This window comes from Verticillium nonalfalfae, assembly GCF_003724135.2.
Source record: "Verticillium nonalfalfae strain VnAa140/NRRL 66861 chromosome Unknown scaffold_53, whole genome shotgun sequence".
Classification (NCBI taxonomy): Eukaryota; Fungi; Ascomycota; class Sordariomycetes; order Glomerellales; family Plectosphaerellaceae; genus Verticillium; species Verticillium nonalfalfae.
The window spans coordinates 148877-175812 of record NW_021167278.1 but is presented as its reverse complement, the minus strand read 5'-3'; the positions used below and the strand labels follow the sequence as shown (position 1 = coordinate 175812).

The 26936-nt window shown below is 55.0% G+C and overlaps 11 protein-coding genes across 11 annotated transcripts; 8 read left to right on the top strand and 3 right to left on the bottom strand.

Moving 5' to 3' along the window:
* Positions 1-238: 238 nt before the first annotated feature.
* On the top strand, positions 239-1761 carry PCYT2 (Ethanolamine-phosphate cytidylyltransferase; the record flags this gene model as incomplete). The annotated part of the gene is made up of 3 exons (XM_028641165.1): positions 239-519; positions 583-1354; positions 1408-1761. 3 exons carry the CDS (start codon positions 239-241, stop codon positions 1759-1761), a joined length of 1407 nt encoding a protein of 468 aa, XP_028494842.1.
* A 5180-nt stretch (positions 1762-6941) lies between these two features.
* On the top strand, positions 6942-8297 carry D7B24_007047 (uncharacterized protein; the record flags this gene model as incomplete). Its single annotated transcript, XM_028641164.1, has 2 exons — positions 6942-8048; positions 8127-8297. The coding sequence occupies 2 exons, from the start codon at positions 6942-6944 to the stop codon at positions 8295-8297; spliced, it is 1278 nt and encodes a 425-aa protein (XP_028494841.1).
* A 616-nt stretch (positions 8298-8913) lies between these two features.
* On the bottom strand, positions 8914-9894 carry D7B24_007046 (uncharacterized protein; the record flags this gene model as incomplete). The annotated part of the gene is made up of 3 exons (XM_028641163.1): positions 8914-8991; positions 9049-9512; positions 9639-9894. 3 exons carry the CDS (start codon positions 9892-9894, stop codon positions 8914-8916), a joined length of 798 nt encoding a protein of 265 aa, XP_028494840.1.
* A 1584-nt stretch (positions 9895-11478) lies between these two features.
* On the top strand, positions 11479-12770 carry D7B24_007045 (uncharacterized protein; the record flags this gene model as incomplete). The annotated part of the gene is made up of 2 exons (XM_028641162.1): positions 11479-12021; positions 12075-12770. The coding sequence occupies 2 exons, from the start codon at positions 11479-11481 to the stop codon at positions 12768-12770; spliced, it is 1239 nt and encodes a 412-aa protein (XP_028494839.1).
* Positions 12771-13615: 845 nt separating this feature from the next.
* Positions 13616-15140, top strand: MAP2 (Methionine aminopeptidase 2; the record flags this gene model as incomplete). Its single annotated transcript, XM_028641161.1, has 4 exons — positions 13616-13658; positions 13721-14859; positions 14921-15007; positions 15084-15140. The coding sequence occupies 4 exons, from the start codon at positions 13616-13618 to the stop codon at positions 15138-15140; spliced, it is 1326 nt and encodes a 441-aa protein (XP_028494838.1).
* A 1121-nt stretch (positions 15141-16261) lies between these two features.
* On the top strand, positions 16262-16840 carry D7B24_007043 (uncharacterized protein; the record flags this gene model as incomplete). The annotated part of the gene is made up of 1 exon (XM_028641160.1): positions 16262-16840. One exon carries the CDS (start codon positions 16262-16264, stop codon positions 16838-16840), a length of 579 nt encoding a protein of 192 aa, XP_028494837.1.
* A 559-nt stretch (positions 16841-17399) lies between these two features.
* D7B24_007042 (uncharacterized protein) lies at positions 17400-17862 on the bottom strand (the record flags this gene model as incomplete). The annotated part of the gene is made up of 2 exons (XM_028641159.1): positions 17400-17633; positions 17704-17862. The coding sequence occupies 2 exons, from the start codon at positions 17860-17862 to the stop codon at positions 17400-17402; spliced, it is 393 nt and encodes a 130-aa protein (XP_028494836.1).
* Positions 17863-18566: 704 nt separating this feature from the next.
* On the bottom strand, positions 18567-19145 carry D7B24_007041 (uncharacterized protein; the record flags this gene model as incomplete). The annotated part of the gene is made up of 3 exons (XM_028641158.1): positions 18567-18696; positions 18753-18875; positions 18937-19145. The coding sequence occupies 3 exons, from the start codon at positions 19143-19145 to the stop codon at positions 18567-18569; spliced, it is 462 nt and encodes a 153-aa protein (XP_028494835.1).
* Positions 19146-19646: 501 nt separating this feature from the next.
* D7B24_007040 (uncharacterized protein) lies at positions 19647-22066 on the top strand (the record flags this gene model as incomplete). Its single annotated transcript, XM_028641157.1, has 5 exons — positions 19647-19691; positions 20267-20317; positions 20386-20439; positions 20869-21591; positions 21653-22066. The coding sequence occupies 5 exons, from the start codon at positions 19647-19649 to the stop codon at positions 22064-22066; spliced, it is 1287 nt and encodes a 428-aa protein (XP_028494834.1).
* A 745-nt stretch (positions 22067-22811) lies between these two features.
* D7B24_007039 (uncharacterized protein) lies at positions 22812-23895 on the top strand (the record flags this gene model as incomplete). Its single annotated transcript, XM_028641156.1, has 2 exons — positions 22812-23706; positions 23843-23895. The coding sequence occupies 2 exons, from the start codon at positions 22812-22814 to the stop codon at positions 23893-23895; spliced, it is 948 nt and encodes a 315-aa protein (XP_028494833.1).
* Positions 23896-24229: 334 nt separating this feature from the next.
* Positions 24230-26856, top strand: D7B24_007038 (uncharacterized protein; the record flags this gene model as incomplete). Its single annotated transcript, XM_028641155.1, has 3 exons — positions 24230-24661; positions 24756-25302; positions 25367-26856. 3 exons carry the CDS (start codon positions 24230-24232, stop codon positions 26854-26856), a joined length of 2469 nt encoding a protein of 822 aa, XP_028494832.1.
* Positions 26857-26936: the final 80 nt, after the last annotated feature.

Below are 26936 nucleotides of genomic sequence, written 5' to 3'. Positions count from 1 at the left end.
TAGGTACCCAGGTAGGTACCTGCCCCTCCCTGATCGCCCATTGCCAATCACTGACAGGATGGCACCGACAAGGCCACCACCCACACAGTGGCCTGCCACCACCAACTGCTCTCTGGCTGCATTCATTTCCCGGCCCCTGCGTCCACAAATTCAAACAACAACCGTTTGTCTTGCATGCGACACGACAACTTTTCCACCCAGCATTTCTCGACCCACGAACACGATTTCAGGCCGGAACATGACGGCGTCCGACCCTCAGGTCCCGCCTGGAGACGCGGCTCCCCAGGTGTACGAGGAGCGCATCTGGATCGATGGCTGCTTTGACTTCTTTCACCACGGTACCCTTTCCGCCCGTGAAACCTATCCAAGAAGTAATGTGTTTTCTGACAATACACTCCAAGGACATGCTGGAGCCATTGTGCAAGCCCGCCAACTCGGCAGTGAACTGTACATAGGTGTCCACTCGGATGAGGCTATTCTCGAGAACAAGGGCCCTACGGTCATGACTTTGCAAGAACGGTTCGTTTGATCTCTCCTCGGCAGACCGTTGAGCGCTTGTAGGTAATCTGCTGACCCGTATAGCCTATCTGCTGTCGACGCTTGTCGCTGGGTGACGCAATCCATCGGGCGAGCCCCCTACGTCACGCAGCTGGACTGGATCACACATTATGGGTGCCAGTATGTCGTCCATGGCGACGACATCACTTCTGACGGTGACGGCGAGGACTGCTACCGCTTCGTCAAGGCTGCTGGTCGATTCAAGGTCGTGAAGCGCACTCCCAGCATATCCACGACGGATCTCGTCGGCCGAATGCTTCTCTGCACCCGCACGCACTTCATCAAGTCGCTCGAGAAGCGACTGCGTGGCCAGGCGGGTCATGGCACACTGGATGAGATCAGGGCCGAAGGCGAGGCAATGACGGAGCGGATGAAGCTGTACGCAACGGATGAGACTGGCAAGGCCCCCGGCGTGGCTGTTTGGTTCTGGTCCGCCTCGGCCGAAGCCAGGGTCGAGGCCACCACGGAGGAAAAGGGGACATTTACGCAATTCCTCGGAGGGACAGGTCCCCGTCTCGGGCAGCGCATTGTCTACGTCGACGGTGGTTTTGACTTGTTCTCTAGTGGACACATTGAATTCCTGCGTCTCGTGTGGAAGGCTGAGGAAGATCTCGCCCGCGCAGACGGCTGGTATTCGGAGCAGGCCACGAATGAGCGTATCGGCAAAGGGGGCGACTACCCACCCGTCTATGTTGTTGCCGGAATACACGACGACGAGGTCATCAACCACTGGAAAGGCATCAACTACCCAATCATGAACCTCTACGAGCGTGGATTGTGCGTCTTGCAGTGTCGAGTAAGCCGCATTCTCCTTCCGATGGAAAATAATCTGCTGACTAGCGTCCCTAGTACGTCAACGCCGTAGTCTTTGGGGCGCCGTTCACGCCCACCAAGACATATCTGACCTCGCTGCCATGGGGCACGCCAGATGCCCTGTACCACGGCCCAACTGCGTTCATGCCCCTGACATATGACCCGTACACGGCAGCAAGAGAAGTGGGCATCATGAAAGAAATTGGCGCGCACGAATTCTCTGAAGTCAACGCCGGCACTATCGTACAACGCATCATGAAGAGTAGAGATCTATATGAGGCCCGGCAGCGCAAGAAGGGTGTGAAGGCTGAAATGGAAGCAGCAGCTCGAGAACGTGAGATGCTAGAGGAAGAACAGCAGGAGAAGGAGGCTCAGCGCGCTGACGCATGAGCCCATGAAAACTGAGCCTGGGTGGCCAGGCGATGTTGCAGATGAGCACGCACAATTCAACCACGGCAGATGCCAACAGCAGGTTGTTTCACAGCCTGCCAAAATGAACCATTTAAACATGGTTTGGGGTACGGCACGGGCGCCCCTTGGTTGAGCCCTTCAACGGGAACGGCCTTCAACAGGTTCCACACCGAGCGGGTCTGGAAAGAAGTTGTCCAGAGAGGACTGAGAACGCACCGCATAAACAACAAATCACGGGTCATGCACCCTCCTTAAACGAATAATTTGTATCAGCATGTTCAAGTTGCCATGCAAACTTGTATTCATTGCCTACCAAGCTCTGCATATTTTTTTAAGACTGAAAACGTTGAAGCGTCAAACGACGTTACGAGCTATTCACAAGTTAGATGGCTGATTGTGGCTGGCTGTTGTATGCAAGGGACACATCCATCGACCTTTCAGTCTTGCACCCTGAAGATCCCTTGAAATTTTGGGTCATATACCCTTTCATCGCAAGACAATCATCGTCTCGTGCCGGCGGGCGACATCATATGGACATAGGCTTTCTAGGGCGGGCTGTTGTTGGTATGATCCAGAAGTTGACACGTTGTATGCCGTGCTCATATTTTGCAGCATCTGTCCCCATATCACGAATGCATACTCTCTGATCATATTGTTTAGGTAAGGACTGTGTGGGATTCTATTCTTTGATATGTAAAGACTGTGCAGCGGTATTTCATGGTAATGAATGTGGTGTGTTGCGTACGAGTCAAGCTTGTAACACCATCACCTCTCACTTCTCTGGAGAGAGGGACAATGCCTTGCCATCGGCTACGCTAGCTTCTTAGTACTGAGAGGGGGAAAAGCGCCCCTGCAAATGGGGTCGATTGAGGTCCCAGACCTCGCCCAGCGCCACCGTCAACTCATGGTACAATGGGAGCAAGTCACGGCCCTCTATACGGTGGGCTCTAACCCACAGGTCGTAGAAGATCGGATCCATCAGTTTCGCGTCATTCCGACCCAGTTCAAGGGTACGTGCGGAGAGCTCAAAAGCCAACGCAGCGTGCGAAGATGATCGAAAGCCCATGTGGCGGGCCAAGACACGCATGACCGATTCAACGTAGCAGTGAAACCTAGGAATAATGACGGGATGGATTTCCTGACTCTGCCAGCCTCCTGAACGGGAGTGGACCGGGGCAGGCAGTGCCGACTTGTCGTACGTAAAAATGTACTCGTCCGGCAAAGTCAACCCACGAGGATTGGCGAACTCGCGAGGGATCCGAGGCAAGGCCCACAGGACATCGGACTGCCTAGACATCATGAGAGTGTATGGACCGCGCCCGTAATGCCTATGGGCAAGGAGAGTAGGGTTCTTATCCTGATATCCACCGTCGGGGCACCCCCCGTCGTCCTCCGGGGGGCAGGGGCGGAGAAAGGGGTGTGTTAGAAGGACCTCCTTCGCCTCCTCCGCCACGTCGTCGGGGACGACAATATGATGGCCCTATAAGAGAATATCAGCTCTGACTACATGGGAAGAAAAAACACAGAAGTCGAGACGTACAGGGATTGTGGTGGAACTGCTACGGATCCCATAGTGGTCCAGGGCAGAGCCTCCCCATGCCACGCAGGGAATACCGTGGCTGTTGAAGTGTCTGACAATATCTGACAGAGCGATGGGATTTCTCGTAAGGGTGAGCTGGTTGTAGTCCCTGAAAGAAAGTTGGGTCTCGAGGGGGGAGGGAGGGCTAGGTTGAAGCTCCATGATAATTGATGAAGATGATTGTCGGGTTCTGAAACTTGCAAGTGAAATTGAATTGTAGTGAATAGTGGACTGTAGTGACCGATCTTGGGGCTCCTCGTCGTGTTTAAATATCATCTCTCAGATATGACCATCGGGCTCACTCCTACACGTCACCAGTCACATTCGTTGGCCTGAAAGACACAGCCGATTAGTTCACCATCACTGTATTTACGGCAGAAAAAGACTGTCAAGGATTCGTTTTATTCAAAGACTTTGCCTTTTGTCACGGCCACGCTCTGTTCTCGCCGTTGAGCTCGAATGATTCGTTCTCTTTGTGTCCCTCAGCCTATTCATCTGCCGCCCATCGAATGTTACGAACACAAAGGCAACAAGCATGCGCCTCACACCAGAAGACCTGAAGCCGCCATCGGACGCGAGCGCAGTTACAAAGAAACGGCGTGGAAGCAATCTCCCCCTTCCCCATGCACGCGGAATTGCCGTTTCGTGTTTTGGAAACACCCCATCGGCAAGTAAGTTCTACATAAGGTCCAAAAACACAACTGCGAGCATCGTCGTGCAAGTTGCTCGTCACGCTGCCTAATCTCGTACCGTTCCCCTACCGCTTCCTTCCCCAAAAGTTCTTCTCAATGAGCCAGCCCATACTGACTTCTGAGGATCTCACAGAGGCAGCCGCTCGAGTCCTCTGTGTTCTGACAAAGCTAGAGTCGTATCAGGACATTCGGGTTGCCGTCATTGGTGGGCTGGCATGCACCCGCATACTTGGTGATGTGGACTATTCGACGCAGGCAAGTGAACGAACAAAGCGTGCGCAGTCGGGTCATCTTTCTACTCACAAGCTAATCAATCCCCTTTCAGGACGTTGACTTTAGTATCGACATTGACCAGGGGTCTGGCCCCGAGACGCTCAAGCGACTCCTGCTCGCCAGACACAGTGATGAATTCAAACAATGCGCGCAGTTGTTCATGTGTGTACTTTCCGATCCCGAACGACTTGTCCCTATCGACTTTGTTCCACACGTGCGTTGAGGCCACCACCCTCCCACACCAGCAGCGAGGGCTATCGCTTGATGGACGCCGATGTCTGACCTTCTTGCTAGTGCCCCTATATTCCCAGAGCTGCGGTAGCCTTGAGAGAAATCCAACAAGACACCTCGGGGGCCGTTCAGCAAGACCACGTCCCTTACACTGACACTACTGATCTCCTCGTTTTCAAAATCAACTGCTGCGGACTTCGGCCCAATCAGAGCAAGCGGAGAAAGGACAGAGCGAGCGCGAGGCTTCTTGTGGACAGAGCAGCCACGCCTGATCACCCGCTGGTGCTCAGTGATGATCAAATGGCGCTGGTCAACGAAGGGATCCATGACATGGTTGTGGGTGAATCGACGGGCGAAGCCTGGTGGAGAAATCGCTTGCGTGTGTCAAACTGAGGCTTGTGCGCATTTTGGAAGCCCCAACCAGAGAGAGAGAAAGAGCAGTGGCAGACGGGTCCTGATGTCCTGGAAAGAGAGGTGTCGTCTTGTGCTGCACTGACGATAGAATCGAAAAACACAACCCCCCCCCCCCCCCTCTGGTGGTCAGCCTCGTCCATCGCGTGTGCTTGGCATGCCAAGACACCCGTGCACCTGGATAGCTAGAGTGGGAGGCAGAGTAAGCCACCCATGCTGTGCCACCCACAAGTTTAAGGGCACCTTCTAGATGGGGGACCTGATTGCACGTGGATGGCGTGAGTTGGATCGAGACCAAGCCGTGTCAGATCGGCACTGGGCGCATCAACAGCAGCCTGCCGTATTAGGGAGTTACCTCAGGAGGTAGGTAAGTAGGTAGGTAGGTAGGTCGGTAGGTATATGAGGTAAGCAAGTACTCATGTGACGACGCTTCCCCTGGCCTCCCCAATCAGGCAGTCGGTAGAGGTAGCAAGGAGTAGCGCAGCAGGCGCAGGAACAGAGGAAAGCAACAGAAGAAAGAGGCTTCTGGAAGGCAAGGAAGGAGACATCAGGTGCAGACCCACACCAGGCCACTGTTCGACCTCCGCACCTCAACCAACGGCTGCTCTGCTGCCCGCCTAGCTGCGGCTACCTACGGTGAGGGGTTGGTTCCGCGTCGGGGAAAAGATGAGGATGATACATGGCAGTTCCCCGGTGTTTGTTTTTTTCGTCGTTCTCAACCTGCGTGCGCACGCGCTTGTTGGCCGCTTGGTAGGGTCATGCGACACACACACGACCCGTCCGATTGGGTGCTGAGGGAACCGAGGGGTTTCGAACGCCGTCGAGTGTTGGCTGCGATCTGTCCTTCAGCAAATGTCCATCAGCAGGTGAGCACAACGGGCGGTGTGCAGCGGAAGCGGCGGTGGCAGAACAGAGGAAAGGGGCAAGAGACAAGGTCCCATGTGGACTAGGGAGCGTTCTCAATGCCGTGCTACCGAGGCGGCGGCCCCCATCTAGATCCATTGTACGCATCGACGTGAGCGGACAAGACCGAGAGGCAAGGCTTTTGGACGGCAGTGGGGAACATCCGGTTGTACCTTCTCAAATGTAGGCCGGTGAATGCCACCACTCTGCTCTGCCTACCTAGGTACCTAGGTACCTGAGGCATGTAGGCTGGTAAGGAGGTTCTGCAATCTTTTTTTTTTCTTTTTTCTTTTTTCTTTCATCGCCTTCGCCTTCGCCATCGCCATCGCCGTCGCCGTCATCCACCCATTCATCCATCCCTCCACCGGGTTCCGGATACCCCTCCGCCCCGCCCCCTCCACGAGATGTCAATGTGGATCTCGGACTGCAAAAACTCGCAGGGCTCTCTCGGCGCCCTAATGTCAGAGACTGTTATCAGCCGCGCCCTGCCGTCGACGCCAAGCGACCCACTCTCGTCTGGACGTGTACCTGTACCTGTACCTGTACCCATACCATTATCTTCCATGCCAACGAACACCGGTAGCAGTAAGCATTGGCGCTCGAGTCACGGTCACCTGTCTCTTCCCTGCTCAGACGTCAGCATGGGCATGGGCATGGGTATGAACGCTGGCTGCTGGCTGCTGGCTGATGGCTCCTGGCTGATGGCGAGGGGGAGAACATGACCATGGATGATGGTGAGGACGGGATGGGGCCGGCGTGACCAGGGGGTCCCGTCGAACAAGTGACGGAACTGACCTTCGACCGCAGCCAGCCGGCATTGGGCCGTAGTAGTGACTTGGTCGGATCAGTCACTCACACAATCCACACGGGGTACAATAAACACCTTCCTTCCTCGTACAAGACTCTTTGTTTCCTCTCCTCCCTCCAATCTTGACTTGACCTACGAAAATTTCCACCTCCAGTGTCCCTCCAACATCTCCCGTTGACTCTGGTCTCCCTCGATTCGACACCGCAACACGCCGTCTTCCCTCCACAAGCCAAAGCACCTCGAATACATCGAATAAATCGCCATGGCCCCCGCCGCCGTCTCCCCCGGCGTCCAGGACGTCGATCTGACCTCCTCCGCCATTGAGCGCAAGCTTGACGCCCTGCCCGTCAAGAATGGCAGCGCCGTCGGCGTCAGCGCCGACGCCAATGGCAAGAAGGTCTCCCAGCCCGCCGAGCTCGACGCCTCCAAGCTCGTCTTCACCCGCAACACCAACCCCCGCGCCGTGCCCTCGGAGGCTGTCGCCAACTCGGGCACCGAGACCATCTGCACCGACCACATGATCACCGCTACCTGGAATGCCACCACCGGCTGGGCCGCCCCCGAGCTCAAGGCTTACGGCCCCCTCTCACTCATGCCCACCGCCTCCGTCCTCCACTACGCCACCGAGTGCTTCGAGGGTCTCAAGTGCTACCGCGGCGAGGATGGCCGCCTTCGCCTGTTCCGCCCGAGCCTCAACGCCGCCCGTATGCTCATGTCGACCCTGCGCATCTCTCTCCCCGCTTTCCCGCCCGCCGAGCTCGAGAAGCTGCTGCACGCTCTGCTCGCCGTCGACGGCCCCAAGTGGCTGCCCCGCGACCGCCCGGGCTCCTACCTCTACATCCGTCCCACCATGATCGGCACCCAGTCCCAGCTCGGCGTCCAGGCCCCCTCCGAGGCCATGCTCTACATCATCGTCTCCTTCATGCCCCGCATGGACTCGCCCCCCGGCGGCATGCGCCTGCACACGTCCCCCGAGGACCAGGTCCGCGCCTGGGTCGGCGGCTTCGGCTACGCCAAGGTCGGCGCCAACTACGGCCCCTCCCTGGCCGCCACCGTCGAGGCGCGCAAGCGCGGCTTCGGCCAGATCCTCTGGCTCTACGGCGAGGACCAGCTCTGCACCGAGGCCGGTGCCAGCAACTTCTTCGTCGCCTGGAAGAGCAAGCAGGACCCCTCCAAGATTGAGCTCGTCACGGCGCCCCTGGACGACAGGCTCATCCTCGACGGCGTCAACCGCCGCAGCGTCGTCGCCCTGGCCCGCGAGCGCCTCGCCGGTCAGGTCGACGTTGTCGAGCGCAAGTACTCCATCGACGAGGTCATCGAGGCCGACGCCGAGGGTCGCCTTCTCGAGTCCTTTGCCACCGGCACCGCCGTGAGTTTTCCCCCCCCTTACCTGTCCCAACCTGGTTTCGATCCGTCGAACCCGTATGCTGACATGCGACGCCCATAGTACTTTGTCTGCCCCATCTCCCTCATCCACCACCGCGGCAAGGACATCAACATCGGCATGGGCTCCGGCGAGGGCGGCGAGCTCACCCTCAAGCTCAAGGGCTACATGCGCGACATCATGTACGGAGGCGAGGAGCACGAGTGGGCCGTCACCGTCCAGGAGGAGCAGTAAAGGGAGAGCGGTCAGAAACAAGCGAAAAGCGAAGAAAGGCAAGAAAAAAGGTTCGCGCGACATATGTGCGAAGCAATCTTTTCTTTTTCGCCCCTGCCCGCCGGAGCAATGGCGACGCGCAGCGGAAGCCATAATGGGGCAAGATATCCCGGAGCAGGCTTGGAAAAAAGAAAAGGGGAGGAACAGCTGCAATTCATGCGAGATAGGAGGAGGAGGTTCATTGGCCCGGCGTTGGTTGGTTGTTTGGCTGATTGATTGGTAGGCAACATGTGCTGATTTCGCACATGAAAAGTGGCGTTGGCATCGGCATCAGGGTTGCATGGCATGAGTTGCACGTGAGCCGGCATATACATACACAGATGAGTTGGTTGGAGTCGATTGGTTCAACCACGAGCCGTCTACCTGCCTAGATGCCTAGACAATCAAAAGATGATTTATACATTTCGCGTTGTGAGACGAGACCTAGCTTCGCTCCTGTCATGAGTACCAAGAACTCCAGTAACGGGCGCCCATCGCATCCGCCGCTTCAGGCTTCCTTACGTGTATGAAGCAATCACTCCTAACCCCCAAAAACAAATGGCTGCGTAGTGCCTCATCTTCTGGGCTTGCCTTTTCCTCAGCGAAACTGTCTGAGCTCAAGCTCGAAACTTGCAGCGCTCCGCCGAATCGCATCGTTACGCTCCCTCTCCAGTGACTTTGGAGTGAAAACCGTCAGTGTCCCAGAACGAACAGTGATTATGAGGCCACGCACCTTTTCAAGCTGGGTCATTTTGTCAGCAGCTCTCTTGGCAAGTCTCTGCATCTCCTTCTCCCACTTCTTCACCTCGCAGTCCAGTCTCCCATGAAGGTCTGGCCTGGCTTTCAGATCCTGGATCAACGAAGCAGCTGCCCTCTCCTCGGCGGCCTTGCACTCGTCCCACCGCTCCCACTCTTCAGCGAGACGCTTCTCTGTCTCGACGAGGTGTTCCTGCAGTTCGGCCACGACATCTCCGACAAAGATCTTCTCGCCGGGAGCGTCGCCTTCTTGTTCTTGGTCGTAGACGTAGCTCTCGGACAGGGGCTGGCCAAAGTCGACCGTCAGGGCCTCATAACGATCGAGGAAGTCTCCTTGCTTTGCGGAGAGGACGGACACGCGCTCGGCGAGGGCAGCATGGCTGTCGTCAACAGCGGCGGACACGTCAGCTTGTAGGGCTGCACTCAGCTCGCCGTAGCGGTCTGTCCAACGCGGCGATGATTAGCAAAGCCCTGCATTCTCGCTTCCTTTCCTCTTTTCTGATCTTCTTAGATCTGGCAAACGTTTCTCTGGAAGACTTATGAGATGGATACAAAAGTTTGGCTTACCCTTGAGCTCATCAATGCTCTTTGCATTGGAGGCTGGGGGTTGGCGGGGTACTTCGACGGCTGATGGGCGCGCTGCTGCCTCTCGAAGCGGCTGTGTCGCCTTGTGGTAGTTGTGCCCAATATCATTCACTATGTCGCCAGACTTGTTGCCGCGAGTGGGTCGCTTCTCACCACGCGAAGAATATACCGTGCCAGAATGTTGGGGCTTGAGGAGAAGCTGCAGTAGTGGGCTGGCCTCACATTTGGCATGGTTCATGTCCGTCGGAGCGCGGGATACCTCCTCCCGCGGGTCTTTCAGATGAACTTTTCGATCACTTAACCTGCCGTGTTCTAATGCACTACGGAACGGCCGATGAGGCTGAAATCCTGTTCGGTCATGGTCTGCAACGGCTGCATTGTAAGGGGTAAATGGGTGGGTTTTCCTGTCGCGACCTAGTCTCCTGACTTCGGGGCCAAGGGCTAGACTTCGGCTTTGGTTGTGGTCATCATAGACAAACAGACGAGACCGAAAAGACGTGAGAGGGGTTCCCGTGCCACGTTTGTTGGACCTTTCGGTATCGCGTGGTGTAGGTATTGCAGAGCCGTGGTGCGGCTCCCGGTATGATTTGGAGGATCGGACAGGGGATCGCGGAAATCGTTGCATGGTGGGAAGACCTCTGAAAGACCTATGGCAGAGTTATCGCTTGTGTGACGCCTCGTGCTTCACGGGGATGTGATCCAGCTTAGCAGGCTCTTGTAAGGAGCTATACATGAGCTTTGCGTCAGGATGCCTGTGTACGTATGGTAAGGTAAGGCAAGGTACCTCAGGAAAGGTATGATAGACCAGGGATTCGGAGAGTAAGATGTGTTTTTAATGGGAAAAAAAGATGCCAACAGCTTCTGGCCCGTACAGATAATCGTATTGCGCTTTGGAGAAGGAATGACCCAGTGTGTGCCGGTGAAAGTTGCTCGTGTGGAAAGAACGACGACGACAGCTGCCCAGCCACAAGCCAGCGTCAGTGTTACTCATTGGTGGCCAGGTACAGCACAGGTCAGCCCCGAAATTGGTCTACATGTGAGCGTCTCAGGTCCAACGCGCACTTGAACAGATCAAGCTCGTGCTTGAAAATGTATTCTGATATACATAATGCCCCCTCATGTGGCTTGGGGCAGATATGGATTCGGAGCCTCTGCTGATCTCCTGCAGGTGATTTCCTTGGCACATCATCCAGAATCACGGCAATGGGCGATCAAAGACCGCGTCCAATAAACTTTGGCAGGGGTATGCTAGAGGGCGAGGAAGCTTCTTTATGGTTAAGGTATGTTTGCCATTCTGCGATCGTGGGTAGCATCGCCATTGCAAAGAGGCGGGGCGGTTACCCAATGTGAGTTTTGTAGTGGAAAAGATGACCTCATACAGCAATGAAACACAACACCAGCTTGCGGGAGGCATCCAACGACCAGAAAAGGCATCCAATAACCAGGAAACAAGACGATGCCCAAAACCACACTGCGATTCGCTACAAATGCCACCGCCCAAGTTGGTTCCCGGTTTTTGGCTGCAATTGATGTTACTGTCGTGCAACCGCCTGCACGTCTGACTGGGCGCTGGCTGGATCGGCAGGCGACTTGGTGGTGCCAGATCCTGGTCTGACCACATCGTTCTACGTCCAGGGGTCCTGGACCCTCACATAGCTTGGGGTCAGTGGCCTGTCCCTGCTGCGCCTCCAGTCTACATCATCACTTGTTCCAGGGCGTTCCAGGACCTCTTTTTCGGCTCGTCGACTTGGAAATAACTTACCTATTTACCCTTCCTCTTCAATTGTACCAGACGCTGGCCATCGATCTCACTGCGGACATTATGGCTACAGCGGAGCCCACCCCCACCACGGCAGGCGGCGCGACGCCGTCGACGGTGGACCAGAACAGAGCGACGACCACACCTATCGAAGGACTACCAGCCGTTGCCCAAGACACCACCTCCCAAGCTACGACGGCTAGCCTTCCTCTGTACCAGGCGCCTCTGCCTGCAAATGCCATATCGCAGGGTCTATCGCAGGCAGATAAGACTCTCGGAGTGTCCACTGCGCATCATCAACACCTCGACCCATCTATTCAGCCAACTCAAGCAGAAGGCTCCAAATCGCCAACCACACCGACGACCCAAGCAGCAGATAGCTCGACGAGAGCGACATCTGTTGAAGTCGATACCTCCAAGCCCAAGGACTTTGAAGGCGAAATTGAGACCAATAACGAGATCCCCTCGACTGAGCTGATCAGAAAAGTCGAAAACTACGTGCTTCTCGATCGCCATGGCAAAACGCACACCTTCAAGAGTTTGCACAGTGGTCGGAATGTGGCACGCCGCATGCTGTTCATTTTCGTCCGACATTTCTTCTGTGGCGTAAGTCTCGCCGATGGCACCCTTCAATCACGCAGACCACTGACGAGCTCTAGAATTGCCAGGAGTTTCTTCGCGCTGTCTCCGAGTCCATCACCACCGAGTCGCTTCTCCGATTGCCTGTCAGTACCTTCATCACTGTCATTGGCTGTGGTGACCCAGGTCTGATTCAGATGTACGCGGAAACAACAAATTGTCCATTCCCAATCTACACCGACCCGACCCGCAGTCTTTATAAGAAGTTTGCAATGACGCGAACTTGGGACCTGGGATCGAAGCCCGCTTACATGAAGAAGAGCATTCTGAAGTCTGCAGGCTCCTCCATTGTCCAAGGCCTAAAGCAGGTGACCACAGGCCTGGCGACCAAGAGCGGCGACTTCCAGCAGGTTGGTGGCGAGTTTCTCTTCGAACCCATGGATCTCATGACACCAGTCACGACACCGCAAGCCGAAGAGGTTGATCGGACACTTGGCGATACCATCACCGCACATGACACGCAGAGGCCGTCCGGCTCAGTCCATGATGACGGTGGCGACGTTCAGTACAGTACCGAGGAGAAGCGCATCACTTGGTGCCACCGAATGCGCTCGACGCGCGACCATGCCGAGGTCCCCGAGCTCATGGAGGTTTTGGGTCTGACAGGCAATGGGAAGCCTATTGATGATTCGCGGCGCTGGACCAAAGCGTTGCAAGAGCGCAAAGGTACAGGTCTCAGCTTGGCCAGTCAGATGAGCCAGCTGAGTGGGCGTTAGAGTTCTCATGCCTGTGATGTTTCTCGGAACACCTCTCGGCCTCGGGGAGAGGTTTCTACATCTGAAGCAGCAGCTATTGTGCTGCAGAGATTCGACCAGCATGCTCGAACTTGTCGTCGGACTCGATTGGCCCGCTATTTCGAGACGTAACCCGTTTTTTATCCCAGTCTGTAGTTGAGAAGGCTAGCTTGAATGAGCTGCAATATGATACCAAGTTGATTTCTACTTCCGTCGGTGTCGGACAGGAAAGCAGTTTCTCGCAGATCCTCCCTGTGGACACAATTTCCATCAAGATCAGGATGCGCGCACCTTGACCCAGATAGTACGTGGTGCAGTATACATCACTAGGCTGTCTCCGTATAGATTTCCAGAGATCAGGAACATGCCTCCAAGGTCGCACATTGCTCCGGTCCTGATAATGAACGTTTCAGATCCCAACAGACTAGACTCCTGAGACATGTCTAGCCTTTGAAATGGCTTGCCCATCTGGCAGAAAAGCAAAGCCGCAGATCGAGGAAAAGTATGGGCATGGGAAATTGAGGAAAAGCGTAATTGCACATCATCGACTGATAGGTACAACTATGCATATCTGGGAAGAAATATCAGCATGCGATGAGCAAGAGTTCTGACCGAGCCTGATTGAGTGGAGCAAAATGCAACAACCCGAATGGCAGCCTGACGGCGAATGACGTGACGGATATTCATGTAACCAGCATGAGCTCGCTCGTATTGCATCTAGGAGGTCTGCCCCGCGCGCCTTGGATAACCGCAGGTGGGGGACAAATTCTCCTCCCACATTCAACCACACCCCAACTTACACGCTACTGATACGACACAAAGCCAACATGGCTGCCCAAGCTCCCACCGAAGCTCTCAAGGAGCTCCAAGGTTCGTGCAACCACAAATGGGCCCCCGCTGTCGTGGAGGAGCCGCAGCTGATCCCCTTCCAGTGGGCGAGGCCGCCACCACAAACGGCAAGGAAGCGCCGGACGGCAATGCGGTAGACAACGACAGCGACGACTCGGAGGACGAGGGCGCTGCGGCCCCCGATGCCGCCGGCGGTGAGGGTGCCGCTAAGAAGAAGAAAAAGAAGAAGAAGAACAAGAAGAAGAAGAAGGCGCCGACCGCCCAGTCCGACCCACCCCGTGTCCTCATGTCGCAGCTCTTCCCGCAGAAGAACTACCCCGTCGGCGAGGAGTGCGAGTACCTAAACGAGAACGCCTACCGGACGACGGACGAGGAGAAGCGCCACCTGGACAACCTCAACTCTGACTTCCTGACCGACTACCGCGAGGCGGCTGAGATCCATCGCCAGGTCCGCCAGTGGGCCCAGAAGAACATTAAGCCCGGTCAGGGACTGACCGAGATCGCCGAGGGCATCGAGGACGGCGTGCGCGCGCTCACGGGCCACTGGGGTCTCGAAGAGGGCGACGCGCTGAAGGGCGGCATGGGCTTCCCGACCGGTCTGAGCATCAACCACTGCGCCGCACACTACACACCGAACCTCGGCAACAAGATGGTCCTGCAGCAGGAGGACGTCATGAAGGTCGACTTTGGCGTGCACGTCAACGGACGCATCGTCGACAGCGCCTTCACGCTGGCGTTCGAGCCCAAGTACGACAACCTGCTCACAGCCGTCCGTGAGGCGACAAACGCCGGTGTCAAGGAGGCGGGCATCGACGTGCGGGTGGGTGACATTGGAGGCGTCATCCAGGAGGTCATGGAGAGCTACGAAGTTGAGATTGACGGCACAACGTACCCCGTCAAGTCGATCCGCAACCTCAACGGCCACACGATTGAGCGGTGGAGCATTCACGGCGCCAAGAGCGTGCCCATTGTAAAGAGCAACGACACGACCAAGATGGAGGAAGGCGACGTGTTCGCCGTGGAGACATTCGGCAGCACTGGCAACGGCTACGTCCGGGACGACATGGAGGTCTCGCATTATGCCAAGCGCGGCGACTCCAATGTGCCGCTGCGCCTGGATTCGGCCAAGAGGCTGCTGAACGTGATCAACAAGAACTTTGGCACGCTACCGTTCTGCCGGCGATATCTGGATCGTCTGGGGCAGGAAAAGTATCTTCTAGGTGTACGTGGTCCCGATTTGTGCGGGAGTATGGCCCGACATCGCAGCTGACGAGGCATTTTAGTTGAACAACCTGGTGAGCGCCGGAATTGTCGAGGCATACCCGCCACTGGTGGACAAGAAGGGCTCCTACACGGCGCAATTCGAACACGTAAGTTGGGGATCCCCCTCCAAGCTCTGTCTCGAGGATGCCAGAAACATGCAGTGCGTGCTGACTTGGTTTCCAGACGATCCTGATTCGGCCTACGGTGAAGGAGGTGATCAGCAGAGGAGAGGACTACTAGGCTGGACAGATAACACGACAGTCGATTTCTTGATGACGAAGCCGCAACTGACTGTTGTGGTGGAAGAACTGATGATGATTGCGGCATCAAGCAATTTGGCCATTGTGATTGTTCCCAATGCGCGGGGTTGTGACGTAAGTGGTGGCCTTTTGATGCTGTTGGTTGGATGCGTGAAGCTGTGATGATCCGGAGCGACTGGTCCAGAAGAATGACCCTGTGGCTTCCAGAAGCATGGGCCAATCGTTGGATTCGGACGAGGACCCTGGATTTGCAGCTGCACATCATTGCCATTAGGTGGCGGATGCTGATAGCTGGCGATGTGTGATGTAATGGAGAATGTACAGTGGAAAAGATTGCCGTGGGTATGCGGAGGCGGCCAAGCAGGTATTGCCGCGGCTAACCAGTCAGCGGCCGACGATGGCAGAGGACCCTGGACCTGGATCTGGCATCCGGTTCAGCTTGGCCGAGTTCGTTCCATGATCAACGGCGTGGGCGACATGGACCCATCTTTTCCGCGGTCCGGCCGCAACCAAGGGGGCGCTCAAAGGATGGCTCTCGAACCGATCAGCAGGCGCCAGGCGCTGTAAAATCGGAGTTGGCGCGGGGGAAGGGGCGAAAGTTCGGACGTCGGGAGCGACGCAGGAAGGGGAAGTAAGGGAAGGAAGTCGCCGGTGCACCAAAGTGGGCCAATCACATGCTGTGGTCCAGCAACCATCTCTTCCGGTCCTTTCCCACCCCTGAAGACGCTAGTCCCAAAGGGTGCTAGACGACCAAGTGCCCGGCCAAGCGCCACTCACAAGCCAGAGAATGCCTCTCCTTCTCCGGAATCCCAGAAAATTTTGGCCCGCTCCCTAAAAAACCCGCACACGACCTCCTCCACTCTTTTCCGTCAAAAGGGAATCAGTCCCCCTTCGATCCATCTACAGATCAGAATCGAACACCGTCGATTATTATCAAAGAAGTTTGAGTCACCTAAGCTCTACCTACAACACCAACTACACGAAAACCAATACTACAACACACGCGACAACTCGATTACTTCTCCAGCTCGACTGTCGCCTTCCTTTCCTGCTACAAACACCAACACGCGAGCGAGCTCTCGTCTCGGAGTCATCGCCACCATGAAAGTCTTCTCCAACTCAGTCACATTCAACTACTCCTGGGAGGAAGTTTCCACAGCCAACTGGAACAAGTACTGCCCGTGGAACGACAAGTCAACCCATGTCATCGCTGTCGATACCCTCGCCCGCCGCGTCGATCCGGAGTCAGGCATTCTTCGCACCGAGCGTCTCATCACCTGCAAGCAGACCGCCCCCGAGTGGCTCAAGTCGCTGATGGGCAACACCATGGATGTTTCTTACATGTACGAGACGTCTTACGTGGATCCCGCTCGCAAGACTGTCACCATGGTCTCACAGAACCTGACATGGTCCAACCTCGTTTCCGTTCAAGAGACCGTCGTCTACAAGCCCCTGAGTCCTACGCAGACTCAGTTTGTTCAGGATGCCAAGGTTACCGCCCTCTGTGGCGGCTGGCAGCGCATCAAGAACAGCATCGAGGACTCGCTTGTTAGTCGTTTCAACGAGAACGCGTCCAAGGGCCGCGAGGGCTTCGAGGCCGTTCTCGAGATGAGCCGCCGCGTCTTTGCCGAGGAGCGCGAACGCGAGCGTATGATGAGCACTCAGAGGGCGACTGCGTAAGCCACTCGTACAACACCACGTACGCACGACAAACGCGCACCGCACAGACACGATTCGACCGAGCAACTTTTCGCCATGACTTGTGAGCGTTCAAAAGCATCACCGGCTAATATGCTGGTACCTAAAATGGGAAGGGTTTAGACAAAGGGACACAAAACAACTGGCGTTGGCAGGGCATGAATTTTCAACGGTTCCGGGAAGCGTTTCCGTTTTTGTATAATTGGCGTCGAGAATACCCCATACACTGCATAGAGCCGCGGCGCGTTCACCACGCGTTAGCACAGTAGAGGAAGCATAGAGCTTCTGAGAATAATAGACTCTCCAATCTACACACACACCACCCTTCGTGCCGCTTGTTCAGTGACTCATCTGACGCATGGTTGTTCTACGGCTGTCCGCGATGCTTGCAGGCTAATAATCGCTTTGGCGAATGGACACGTGCTATAGTGCCCTGCTCATGCGCCCATTGACACTCAGGGAAAGGCGAAGCCGACAGTAACACTGAAGGGACCAAACCCAAACAGGCCATTTCACTGTGCTTGCATGCATCGTAAGGTTTTCATTTCGCTTCATTATCCCCCGTTTTAGCCAAACATTTCTTCTCGTACAACGTCAACACCTCCCTGTGCTCATCATCCAACAGACCGCCGCTGGTCTCAAGCACCCTCCTCGCAAATCGTGCACCCTCCTCATACCTCCGGAAGAAATACAGCTCCTCCACAGCGTGCAGCAGCTCCTGCGCCACCGGCTTGTTGGCGCTCTCCTCCAGCGGCAGCGAGATGCCCATCCAAATCTGCAGTAGCCGGTCAGCCTCCTCAATCACTGCACAGGGGCACGCATGACACGAGAGAGGACTGGCTGACCTCGCCGTTTTCAATTTTGGCCTTGTAAGAGGCCTTGATGGCCCGGAACTCCTCTTCCGTCTGCCCGGCGCGCTGCTTCTTCTCCTCGGCCTTGGCCTCGTCCTCGCTGTCGGATATGGCGATGCTGAAGAGGCCTCCGGCGTCGTCGGTGTCTGCCATGGTGGGCGTGATGTGATGGAGGGGCATGAGACTAGGGTAGGTAAGTGTGAGAGTTTGGCGGGGGGTTGATGACTTTTGCATTCTGGAGTAGGCCGATTGTGGTGGGGTTGCCCCACTGCGAGCTGGGCCTCTCGGCCCCGGGCCGCCATGCGTAGTCTCCCGTCTTGTCGTCTTTCATATGCCCGTCCTTTATTGCTGCGTGTTTGAGTCTCGGTGTAGAGCGAAGAGACTTTTCTACGTTACTGCTGAGCATTTGACAGCCGCCATTGGGCATGATAGAGGTGGTCGGCAAATGGTAGCCGACCTACTGCCCCAGACGTACTGTCCTGGCTTCGACGCCCGCAGTATGTTAAATTAACGAACTCTCAACTACTTGTGATCAATCATATCCTAGTACCTGAGATGGCCAATTTGTTGCTTGTTTATTCAATATGGTTTGCTCTGTGACATAATGGATTAAGCATCATCAATGTCGCACTCGAGACAGGTCGGCCAAGAGCCTGTGAACGCACGTAGGGCCAGCCAGTAAAGAAAAACGTGGGACAAGCGAGTATAGTCGGCCGTCATTTGTCTTGATATATTATGTGTTGAGATGTTCAGAAAATATTCATCTTCGTCTCGAAAAACGACACAGTCGTGGGTTTGTTACGGCCTGTACCTATTTTCCCTCTCCGCGCGGCAACAACATTTTCTGCCCATGGCGTTCATCGACATACAGGCCTCGTCGACGGCTTAGAGACCGCGTTGGAAGGGTTAGTACGGCCGCATCCATTGAGAGTTCCGAAAGCAGTATCGTCCACGGCCGCGTTGTAAGCGGCACCGCAGTTGGGGTCACTGGCCATAACAATCAGTCATCATTCTCGACGATCCAGGCTCATATCTCGACTCACCTCGCGCCGCCGCTGGCGTTGTTAAAGTATGAGCAAATGTCATGGGAGAAGCAGTCCTGCGTGTACGCATTCCCGACTGAAGATCCGGTGCAACCGGCACCGCAACGACCGTTGCAGGAGTAACTATTGAAGCGCGTTAGCCAGGCTGCTCCACTGATATCCTAGTTGCAAGCAGTAGTCTTACTCTCCTGCGCCGGCGCCGTTGGCTCCGTAGTTGCTTCCAACAACGCCAGTGAATGTGCAGCTCTGGCCTGCGGCGTTGGTCCACCGAGCAGTGGCAGTTGCTCCGACTGAGAGGCAGCTGACGGCCCTCTTGTCAAGGCCCTGGGCCTGGGGAGCTGCCAGAACAGGCATCAAGCAGATGGCCAGCAGAGTGAAATATTGAGACAGCATTGTCAAGGGTTGATTGTCGAGCGCTGTGGGAGAGTGTAAAATGATGGGCTAAGATGGGTGGCAAATTTAGACCGAATACTGCCATGTTAAGAGCTCGGCTTGCGATGTCTTGTTATATGGCCAAGGAATCGAGGCTTGTGAACTCTCAATATCAGGAGTCTTTTGGACATCTGCAATCTGTCGGAGTCTTTTTCGGAAGCTTTGACGGCAGATCACATCAATTGGGACTGCATCCCGATTCATTGAAGCCATCCTTTCAGCATTTGTAACAAGCACGCGACGATTCGTGCATCTGTCGTCATCGGCAGATGCCTTGACTGGGCAAGGAGGCGGAGAATCTCTCGGAAGTGCAACCACCCCCAGACGAACACCCTGTAGATCATCCATAATCTGGTTACTTGCCGTTCAGTGCCGATAAAGAGACAGTCTATAGATTGCGGGGAAGCGGTAGCTGAGAAAGTGGCATCCGTAGCAAGCGGAAATTTGGCTAGAAGAGGGTACATGGCCGAGAGTGAAGTCTGGCGAATCAATCACATTGGCAGTATGGTTTGTTAACAATTCTTGAACTAGCACGTTTAGCCAAGTGCAGAGACACGGGGTTTTCTTTACAGCCTTTTCAACTGTTCAATTATAGTTTCCCAAATACTTCTAGGAGCCCTAACCGGCGGTCGAGGCACCCGCAAGACGGCGATGATGAGCTGCTATAGAAGACTTGGGCTGATTGAACACAAAAAGAAATACGGACCAATCATCACAGGACCAAGGAGATAAACAGCTGGGCCATACTAGGGAGGGCAGTTCATCAAGTCGTTGTCTCCAATCAAGCTCTCGCAAAGAAGGCTTATGTTTTCGCAACAGGCAGTGCTTCCTTAGCGAATCCCTCGGCTGTGTTTTCAGGGTCCTGTTTGGCTCTTAATCCATCAAGGAGCCATGATTGAATCAAATTGCCTTTGCGGGGAGTTTGTAAATGGCGATCGGTTTAGACAAGAAACAGTTGTGATTTTATTTTCATTCACCAGGCCAATCCCCGTAATGAAATAGGCCATAGACTTCATCCCCGCTATCCTCGGGAAAATCCCCAGGACCAGCTGACAGGAGATCCGGAAATACAGTAACAACAGTCTGGTGGCGGGTGGAACTTTGTGGACCATGTCGCTGTAGGATCTGAATTTGTGAGTCTCCGTTCGTCCGGTGCAAATATGTCTTGGAAGCGGGTAATAGCTGAGGCACATGCACATAGTTGGCCAAGATCTCCAAGAAAATAGTTGCCAAGGGCTCAGCCTACTTTCTGAAGGTCCGTTCGCTCTCAACCTAAGCATTTCTGCCGCACCTAATTAGTCTTGAGGTAACCCTGGGGGACAACCGGTCTAGCCTTGTCTTGCTATTGGTCCGCATGCATACTGCTCATGCGGATATGCTGGTGCAGACTCAATACTAAGACTTGAACCATATGTGGGGTCGTCTTGGCCTCGTAGGTTGTCCTATCACCATCATGTCCCAGCATATGCAGACCTGGCGACTCCAATGCATGCCAACATTCAAGGATCGTGCGCTTTAGGCGGTTAGACTTCACTACTCGACTCGCGGCCTGGAGCTTCGGAATGTAGAATCAGCTTTTTTCTTGTAGTTCCTGGAGGCTTCTGGGCTATAAATACACCAAGATTCCCGCCATGTTTACTCTAGTCTTGCAAGATCGCAAATCAACACGAGCATTTGGTACGAGGGCGACTGCTATTCCTCAACTATGCTGTTCAATACTTTGTTTTTCTTTGCTAGTTTCGCAGCCGCTTCCAACAGCAATGCCCCCGTCGCTGTTGATGAAGATGGCAAAGTCACCGGCGTGACGGAAGCTGTCATCGCCCACAATGGAGCAAAGTCTGTCGTCCTCGCCATCTGGGAGAAGGACTTGACCACAGGTCGGACCTCTACTGGTCTTTGGGATGCCGAATTCGCCAATCTTCTACAATACGACTGTAGCGACCGTGTCTCGGCCGTTGCCTTTGGCATAGAGGTTGAGTTCAACGCCAACGACAAGGGTGCCGGCAGTGTCTCCATCAATGGCATCGAACACCCCATCGCCGCTGGCGTTGATGCCGCGGCAGGCATCAGCTGTTCAAGGATCTACAGTCATCAGCAGGCATCTGCGGAGTGCTACATCCCACTTGAGCAAATCATTCAGACTCGCGACCTGCCAGGTCTTGAGGGCAATAGCACGGTCGAGTGCTACCCCGACGGTATTGGTCTCGACCCCTCGCTACTCATCGGTGTTTCCTGGGATACCGAGGAGGGACTTGCGGCCGACCTCATCTCCAATGTCTTTGACGCCGATGTTGAAGAGAGCAACCAAAAAGTAAGGCAGGGGCCGTCAATTGAGCGTCGCCAGCTGGATAGGGCCCGACCACACCCGAATCCGGTGCCTTACAGGTACCGTCGACACCGTACTATTGTTAGTGATACCCCCGAGCCAGTTTCCTGGAAACTACGCTGACCACTGTTCATATCGGTAGGCACAAATTGATTGTACACATGGCCGCGTCTGCAGCACTGGTGAAGAGACTTCTTATTCAGTGACTCATACTGCCACCTTCAACTTTGCAGGGCTCGGCAGGCTAGAGTGGATCTCTGGTGGCTACTCCGTGTCCTATACATGGGGACAATCCAAGATCTACAATTGCGAGGGTGAACGTGGGGATATTATCTGTCTGAAGCATCGGCGGTATTTCCAGGGCTACCGTGCCGAGCTCATGAGACACGATTTCTGGGGCAATCCTTATGAAAAGGTTAGGGACATCTGGATCCGATCACCAATTCAGGCAGAGTCCCACAACGGCGATGGACACTACTGTGTCATCAACGGTTGCCACGGCGAAGGCAATACTCACTGGCAACATGTGGGGCCTGGCCTTCTCAAAGTTGCTTAACTTGGGTATCTGCTGCGTTCTTTTGAGAGATTTTCAATCACTATTGATTGAACGTTGCTTCCTCAGAAAAACAGTTCGGCATCATCATCGAATGAATGCCGAACGACTCCTTCCATTTCACGTGGCCGACTTTTGGTGTGCTTCGATTTGATCGGGAACCAGTCAAGATGGTGTCGTATCCACAGGCTTCACGTCGTACCCTGTCGACGGAGCGTTTCAAAGACTTGTACGATGTAGCGACCAGGTATAGGTATTTCAAAAGATGAGCTACAATACACTGATCCCGAATACTCCTTCGTTCTTTGTCTCGCGGTGACCAGGAAATCATCCAGGTGATAAGAGAAAACGACCGGCATGGATGACATGAAGTGACGTGATCAATTCCTCGTATTTCATATTCTACTTTAGTTGGTGTCATGCATTCAGCAACTTCACAAATACATAAAGGTTGCTTAAACCAGTTAGCCTGTTCTTGGGGGGTAGTTTGGACTTTACATCAGCTTGCCATCATTTAGGTCGCCGAGAGCTTTGGGTTCGGCGACTTATTCAGACTTGACGAGGCTATGACAAATGTGTCGGCGACTAAGCCATCCCAAACCACTATTTCAACACGCCAAATGCCAGCGTTTCGCCCTTTCAAATTCAATCGATTAACCAAGCAATCATCTTATTACATGCACGCAAGTCTTTCACAAACGGGAACATCGACCTTCAACATCGCCACCACATTCAGAGTACTATCATCATGACTGCCGAACCAATCGTTCATGATATCTATGAAGCTGTTACAGGCACCTGGCAATATGTTGTCGCAGACCGCCAAACCCTCGCGGCTGTCCTCATAGACACTGTTCTCGACTTTGATCCAGCCAGTTCCACAATCACAACGGGCACTGCCGACGGCATCCTCGCCTTGGTTGCCGACAAGGGATACACCATTGAGAAGATACTCGAGACTCACATCCACGCCGATCACCTTAGCGCGGCAAACTACCTGCAGACCAGGCTCGGGTCGACCCAGCAAGCCCCGCCTGCCGTATGCATCGGCAAGCGAATCCGACAGGTCCAGCAGCATGTTGTCGCGACCTACGGCGTGCCGGAAGAGGAACTCACGCACGCGTTCGACCACGCCTTTGAGGATGATGAAGTCTTCTCCGTCGGCACCCTGAGCGCCTCTATTCTACACCTGCCGGGTCACACGCCGGACCACGTCGGGTACCGTATCGGGCCCAACGATGTATTCTGCGGAGACTCCCTTTTCAACGCCGACGTCGGGTCCGCACGTTGCGACTTCCCGGGGGGTAGCGCCACCGACCTGTACGCCTCAGCGAGGAAGCTCCTGGCGCTTCCCGACGAGTGCAGAATCTGGACGGGCCACGACTACCCACCGAAGGCCGAGGGGCGGCACGACCCCGTGCCGTACCAGACGGTCGCCGAGCAGAACAAGGACAACAAGCACCTCAAGCATGGCGTCGGAGAGGATGAGTTTGTCAGCTGGAGAGCGGAGCGGGACAGCGGTCTCGCGGTTCCACGACTCATGCACCAAGCGCTGCAGGTGAATGTGCGCGGCGGGCGGATGCCCCGCGCGAACGGGTCTCAAGTGGGAGCGCTGCATATACCGGTGAGGGTCGTGGGCGAGGGTTGGTGACGTTCAAAGACATGGGGCAAGCTCTAGCTCATTACACTTAACGTAACCGTCTCATTACGTAACCGTCTCATTACTCTATGATTCCAGAAATAGTGAAGACTTGTCGCTGTGTACACTAAGTCGTTCAGGCATCAAACAGCAATTGGTACCCGAGAACGCCGGTGTGGACGTCCGGGATTAAGTGGGGCGGAGACCTCACGCTTCGGCGACCAGAGGCACACACCAAAAAGCCCGAGTCGGGAATTCTTGATCACATGAGTCAGGATCTTCATATCCATCAGGAGCACGGCTAACGGATGTGTCGATGCCAACAAACTGCAGTTGCGAAGGCATGTATGGTCTCAAACCCCGATGGCGTAAGGTTTTTCGTTGGTATGAAGGGCGACGGCGCTACCCTATCTGGACAATGGTTCCAGATCATTTTCATGTTGAAAAATCCTATCTGCCTTTCATACATACGGGGTGTCTCAGAGAAATCGTCATCAAGGCCATCTGAGACATGGTATACCGACGCTATGGCTGTACATGATAATATCAATGGCACTTGCACCCAGTTCTCCAACTCTTGTTTGCCAAATGATCCCTCGAAACAGTCCCGCATGCAGCCCGACGACCTTGAGACGATAGCCCAAAGGGCCATGGGACGCAGCTACCTTGAAGAGGACCCGACGATTCAGCAATGGCTCGCCACCTTGATACCGACCAAGCAAGGTGCGATTGGATACGCTCTCACGCTTTTCCCCTGCGTGGGGTGGGTGCCGCGCTACAACCTGCGCTGGTTTCTGGGCGACGTCGTGGCAGGCATGACTGTCGGTCTCGTGGTCGTTCCGCAGGCCCTAGCGTATGCTCTTCTCGCGAAGCTGACTCCGGAGTATGGCCTATATACTTCTTTCATCGGCGCCATGACGTACTGGGTGTTTGGGACGTCAAGAGATATAGTCATTGGGGTGAGTTTGAATAACCTGTCCTTTGATTTGAATGAATCTTATCCCATCCAAAGGGTCCTAAAATCAATGCACCGAGACTGACTTGAACAACAAGACCACGGCAATCGGGTCTCTTCTCGTCGGTTCCACGGTCACGGCCGTGGAAGAAAAGCAACCTGGGGTATACACAGCAGCGGAGGTCGCAGCCTCTCTGTCACTCATATCCGGCATGATTCTGCTAGCGATCGGCCTACTCCGCTTGGGCTGGGTTGTTGATTTCATTCCGTACACGTCCATCTCTGCATTCGTCACAGCAGCGGCCATCACCATCCTGTCCACACAGTTTCCAGTAGCACTCGGCATCCGAGGCATCAATACGAGGGACGCGCCATACAGGGTCATCATCAACACCCTGAAGAACTTGGGACATACCGAACTCGATGCAGCCATCGGACTGACATCTATCCTCCTGCTCTACCTCATCAAGACTGCGTGCTCTCAGCTTGAGGTCCGGAAACCTAAGAGCAGGCGCCTCTGGAGCATTATATCGTCTCTACGTTTCACCTTCGTTATCGTCATGTTCACTATCATCAGCTATCTCGTCAATTATAAGCTGCCTCGGGATGAAGCCAAGTTCCGTTTAGTTGGCAATATTGAAGCAGGTGTGAAAGAAATAAGAGATCTTATGACCAAGCATCAAGATGAAGGCTAATACAGACACCCTAGGTTTCCGTCACGCTGGCATTCCCCGCTTCGACAGCGACCTCACCATTCTCATTTTGCCCAAGCTCCCAGCCGTCCTCATTGTTCTCGTCATCGAGCACATCGCCATAGCCAAGTCGTTTGGGCGCATGTATGGGTACACCGTCACACCTTCGCAGGAAATCATGGCACAGGGCATCGCCAACCTCTTCAGCCCTTTTATCGGTGGCTACGTTTGTACCGGGTCATTCAGTGCCTCGGCCGTGCTGTCTAAATCTGGTGTGCGAACGCCACTCGCGGGCGTGGTGAGTGCGCTTGTTCTTGTTCTGGCCTTGTACGTCGTCACAGCAGTCTTCGCCTTCATACCAAAGGCCGTACTTGCCGGCCTCATCATACATGCGACCAGTAACCTGTTGACATCACCAAAAGCGCTGAAAAGGTACTGGCAGCTCTCACCGTTCGAGCTGCTCATATGGGTTGTCGGGCTCGCGATAGCGCTGTTTGAGTCCCTGGACATGTCCATCTACGTCACAACGGGGCTGTCGCTTGGCCTGCTCCTTGTGAGGATGGCGCGAACGCCTGGATCGTTTCTCGGTCGCGTCAGGATTCACCTTGTGCCTGCAGATGATCAGGCAATGCCAGCATCTCATCCGTCCGAAGGAGTCGCGCCGAAAGCGAAGACAGCAGACATCATACCGGGAGAGGTAGCCGTCGAATCCTATGACGCGTACTTGTCCACGCAGCGCAATGAAGGCTTCAACCCCCGGGTACCCTTGGAAACCCCCTACCCGGGCATGTTCATCTACCGCTTCCCGCAGACACTCAACTACACCAACCAGGGGCAGCACGTGGATTTGATTTCCAGCTACATCACGTCCCACACTCGCCGCACGACCCCAGAAGATCCTTCCATCAAGCCGTCGGACCGTCTGTGGAACGTCCAGGAGCCCCGTCCGAACAAAGAGGCGGGTTCTGCATCCATGTTGTTCGACGACCCTCCGTCCAGTCTCGGCTCCACATACGACGACCACCTCCCTCGTCTCCGCACCATCATCTTCGACTGCTCAGCCGTCGATAGCGTCGACATAACGAGCATCCAGGGCCTCGTCGATCTCCGGACGACGCTTGCCCGCCACGCAGCGCCAGGCGTCGTCGAGTGGCATTTCGCCGGGGTGCGCAATCGCTGGGCGAGACGCGCTCTGGCCGTCGCAGGCTTTGGTCACCCTTTGAACACGGACGGGCCGGTCTCGTCGGCGCAGTGGACGCCGTGCTATGCTGTCGCTGGGTTGCCGGCGGACATGGGCGGGGACCAAGGCGTGCAGTCTGGGGACGAAGAGAAGAGCGACGGGACGCTCGTCGAAAGCGGTGCTGACGAAGACGATGCGAGCGTTACAGGGTTTCAGCCTGTCGTCGGTGTCAACAGGCCGTTCTTCCATGTGGGTTTGGCAGAAGCAGTGGATGTTGCTGTGAGGAGTGCAAAGATCAGAAACCAGCGATCCAGAGGTGTCATTTGAATTTGAGAGACAAAAAGACAGGCGGACCAAGTGTTCGTGCTCGAGACCGAAGAGCCCACGACTACAATAACGGCAGGCAT